The sequence below is a fragment of the Oryza glaberrima genome, chromosome 12, assembly GCF_000147395.1.
Source record: "Oryza glaberrima chromosome 12, OglaRS2, whole genome shotgun sequence".
NCBI lineage: Eukaryota > Viridiplantae > Streptophyta > Magnoliopsida > Poales > Poaceae > Oryza > Oryza glaberrima.
In genome coordinates this window covers 15,498,037-15,502,039 of record NC_068337.1, presented here as the reverse complement: position 1 = coordinate 15,502,039, position 4,003 = coordinate 15,498,037, and the positions used below count along the sequence as shown (strand labels likewise).

The window sequence follows — 4,003 nt, the reverse complement described above, 5'->3', positions numbered from 1 at the left end:
GATCATGTTACAAAACGGTTCTAATTAATATATAGAAACAAGGCAGAGAATTCTACCTTTCTTTTGTCTAAGTACAATTATCTTTTTCTCCGTGATTAATATTTTTCGAGTAGTAAAATTTAAGTCAAAAGCCGTATCAGGATTCAGGAATAATCCTTCACTGGGAGAGATCTCATGTGATTTGCTGTTGCACTCGGCGGCTATCTTTTACCGTTCCCAGCAGGAAGCTGCAGACGTTGGAGAGATCGATCTCTAGTGAGAGGTGCGCTGCGCACAAAGCCAATGCAACTTTTCTTGAAAATTAGCCAGGATTATCTCCAACAGTAGCTCATTTTTGTAAAAGCCTAATTATTGTGCGTGTCCAAAAGACTTTCCTCAAAAGCAAATAAAGAAAAAAATCTTTGCATAATTATTCTATGATTACTTTGATGCGTACGTGAATGGCCATGGGTAGGAGGCAACCAAGTGATTCCCACCTAGCTAGCTTTGCTCCTATATAAAGCACCACAACTCCCTTCATTCCTCTCCAAGAGTTTTCAGCCAACACATTGAACTCTTCTTCAGAGCTCTCCCTTCCCTCCACAAAGGGGTCTAGGGTTAGAGTGTGTGTGTCTGTGACAAGTTCCAAGCTAGCAACAACAAGCTCAATTCCTTGCTTGTTTGCTTCCATATTACACTACATCTCTTCCCTTCAATTACCCCCCTTTTAGCACACAAAAATGGCTGGCCTGTCCCTGCAGCATCCCTGGGCTTTTGCCTTCGGCCTCCTTGGTATATCATCATCACCTACCACAACTAAGACATTCCCTTCATTGCCAACATTTTACTTCTTTTTATTAGAAACCATTGAGTTTGTACATATAAGCTCAGAGTTATTACTTGCTGGCAGATACGCATAGCTAGCGACGACATTTAGTGAGGATTACACTTTAGTGGTCATCATATATAAAATAATAAAATTGTTGTGTTTCTTTATTTGTTTTTTATTTTCTAGCTAGCTTCTTTCAGTTATTTTCAACAAAAAGAATTTCTTCTAGCACTTTTATTTACAGCAGTTTATTATGTCTATTTGGGCATATTAATTAGCTACTAGCGCATAAGCTAAAAACCCTACTAGCCTTCCAAAGGCAATATGGATGGTACTCTTGTACTAATAAGCCAAAAGCTAGATTTGATTCTTTTTATTTCTTTTGGCTTTTGTCTATTAGAATTATACGCGCGGCGCCACCCTTAAAATTGCAGGCTTAAAATCCACAAGCATATAAACTACAAGGGCCTAAGCATACTTAATGAGATGCACATAGCCATATAATTTTTCTGCTTCTTGTTAAACTATATATATACAGCAAGTCCTCATCATTTGTATGTATATCCTACTTGTGGAGCAAACATTCGATCCTTTGGTGCAACCTCTATATATTTATGTTGCCATGGAGAGAGAGTGGAATTAATAGGTCAAGCTATATAGTACTCTAATTAATGACATCATAGTGCACCATGTAACACAATAATTTAAAGAACAAGTTAAAAGCCAAGGCACAATCTTTGTTGCAAAGGAAGGCAAGGGCTAGACATAAAGTTTGTAAACGTGTCTATCTATCACAACTTATCACGTCTGGTCGCTACCTTAGCTGCCTCCATGGGGCTCTTTACTCGCATTACTTTGCCTTTTTTCCTTTACAAAATCCTGATCTTGTTTCTGTTCCTTTGGCTTTGCAGGCAACCTCATATCCTTCACGACCTATCTGGCACCAATGTAAGTAACTGAATTTCTACATGATATATACATATATAGCTTTTGTGTAATTTTAATTCCCAATCCGCACTGCGTTCCGTATCCGATAATATATGTGCATAATATTTTATGCAGCCCGACGTTCTACCGGATCTACAAGAGCAAGTCGACGGAGGGATTCCAGTCGGTGCCGTATGTGGTGGCGCTCTTCAGCGCCATGCTGTGGATCTTCTACGCGCTGATCAAGTCCAACGAGGCCCTCCTCATCACCATCAACGCCGCCGGTTGCGTCATCGAGACCATCTACATCGTCATGTACCTCGCCTACGCCCCCAAGAAGGCCAAGGTTCGATCCATGTCATCCAAACCCTAGCACTACCACAGAAACCCTATTTCGATGCCGGTTGGGACTTGGGAACCACCCCTTGATTCTCGAGTCACAACCGGCACCGATGAGAGGCCCCTTACAGGTGTCATCGGTTGTGAACAAGAACCGGCACCTATATAAGATTGTTCCATATTTACCGTTTTGTAGTAGTAAAATATAATAATTGACAAGTATATATGGTTCGACGTCGTTTTTGCAGGTGTTCACGACGAAGATCCTGCTGCTGCTGAACGTGGGGGTGTTCGGGGTGATCCTGCTGCTGACGCTGCTGCTCTCCCATGGCGAGCAGCGCGTCGTCTCCCTCGGCTGGGTCTGCGTCGCCTTCTCCGTCAGCGTCTTTGTCGCGCCGCTCAGCATCATCGTATGTGCATATATACGACAAGTCGTCGTCAATCTCTAGCTAGCTCATCTTTACTTCGTGTCTTGGTTTGATCGATCGATCTCGTTGCTAACTGAACTGCTTCCATGGACGATGGATGCGATATTGCAGAAGCGAGTGATCCAGTCGAGGAGCGTGGAGTACATGCCCTTCTCCCTCTCCCTCACGCTCACCCTCAGCGCCGTCGTCTGGTTCCTCTACGGACTTCTCATCAAGGACAAATACGTCGCGGTAATTATTCAATCAATTACCTAATTATTTCTTCAAATCACAAACTGCTCAATTCAAATTTATGTGTGTGACCACATGAATTGTAATTAAGCTAAAATTGTGTGAATTTTTGCAGCTTCCCAACATCCTGGGCTTCACATTCGGCGTGGTCCAGATGGGGCTCTACGTGTTCTACATGAACGCGACGCCGGTGGCCGGCGAGGGGAAAGAAGGGAAGGGGAAGCTGGCGGCGGCGGAGGAGCTCCCCGTCGTCGTCAACGTCGGCAAGCTCGCCGCCGCCACGCCCGACAGGAGCACCGGCGCCGTGCACGTGCACCCGGTCCCGAGGAGCTGCGCGGCGGAGGCGGCGGCGGCCGAGCCGGAGGTGCTCGTCGACATTCCGCCGCCGCCGCCGCCGCGCGCCGTCGAGGTGGCCGCCGTCTAGGGTCCCCGGCCGGTCAACGCGTGCTTGCATGGGCCATGCACGTGTGCAGTACCACGTGCCACGTACACTTTAATATGAACTCCAGGGCAAACTTGGAGGAGACAAGCTACCACCAATTAATTAACTTAATTATTATTACTCATCTTTCCCAAAATATAATAACCTTTAGCCTCTAAAATTTATCTCAAAATATAGCAACTTCTTCACCTATATTCTCTTATAAAACAATCGTAACTTTCCATTAATTAAATTTCTTACATATATATTTCTCCTCTTATCAATCAATCCCAACTGCCTTTTTTTTTCATTTTATTCCTGTAACTTTCATAATATATCCGTATATCCTATCTAAAACTTATTATATTTTGGGATGGTGATGGTATTATATATCTTTCTTGCATGCCATGCAACTAGAGACGGGGGAAGCTATGTGTAATGTATGTGCATGTGTTTCTCTGGTGTTGGTTTCCGCTTCTGTTGTATTCATTTGTATCGGTCAATGGGTATCTATTATTCCTAATTAGTTCCTTGTACTTGTAATGTATGTCAAAATTAATAAAAATGTAATCGATAAATATCTCTTCTATCAATTGTGAAATACTCATGCACACATGATCTCTTATTAATGAGCTGTGTTAATCAGGTGGGTCATGTGCGTGTTGCTTTGTCTTCAGATTAATTAATTATGTGTTGGTGCAACGAAGTAAAAATAAATATTTTATTTTGTAATACTATGTAAAAATATATATAACTAAAATAATAATTAAACAGGCCTCAGAACCTACGAATTATTAAAACCGTCACTTTTGAATCCTTATATAGTTATATGTGCAGGACTTCTACTCC

The 4,003-nt window shown here is 42.7% G+C and overlaps 1 protein-coding gene across 1 annotated transcript; it reads left to right on the top strand.

The window, feature by feature from the left end:
• The first annotated feature begins 534 nt into the window (after window positions 1-534).
• Window positions 535-3,783, top strand: LOC127756551 (bidirectional sugar transporter SWEET13). The gene is made up of 6 exons (XM_052281900.1): window positions 535-771; window positions 1,720-1,756; window positions 1,871-2,081; window positions 2,323-2,484; window positions 2,614-2,733; window positions 2,849-3,783. The coding sequence occupies exons 1-6, from the start codon at window positions 720-722 to the stop codon at window positions 3,155-3,157; spliced, it is 891 nt and encodes a 296-aa protein (XP_052137860.1). The 5' UTR covers window positions 535-719; the 3' UTR covers window positions 3,158-3,783.
• The last annotated feature ends 220 nt before the right edge of the window (window positions 3,784-4,003 follow it).

Bases quoted from the DNA above. Each gene is read 5' to 3' on its own strand.
- LOC127756551 (XM_052281900.1), top strand. From the start codon at position 720: ATGGCTGGCCTGTCCCTGCAGCATCCCTGGGCTTTTGCCTTCGGCCTC. The intron at 1,757-1,870 runs GTAAGTAACTGA...TATTTTATGCAG, and splicing joins ACGACCTATCTGGCACCAAT to CCCGACGTTCTACCGGATCT. The intron at 2,734-2,848 runs GTAATTATTCAA...GAATTTTTGCAG, and splicing joins TCAAGGACAAATACGTCGCG to CTTCCCAACATCCTGGGCTT.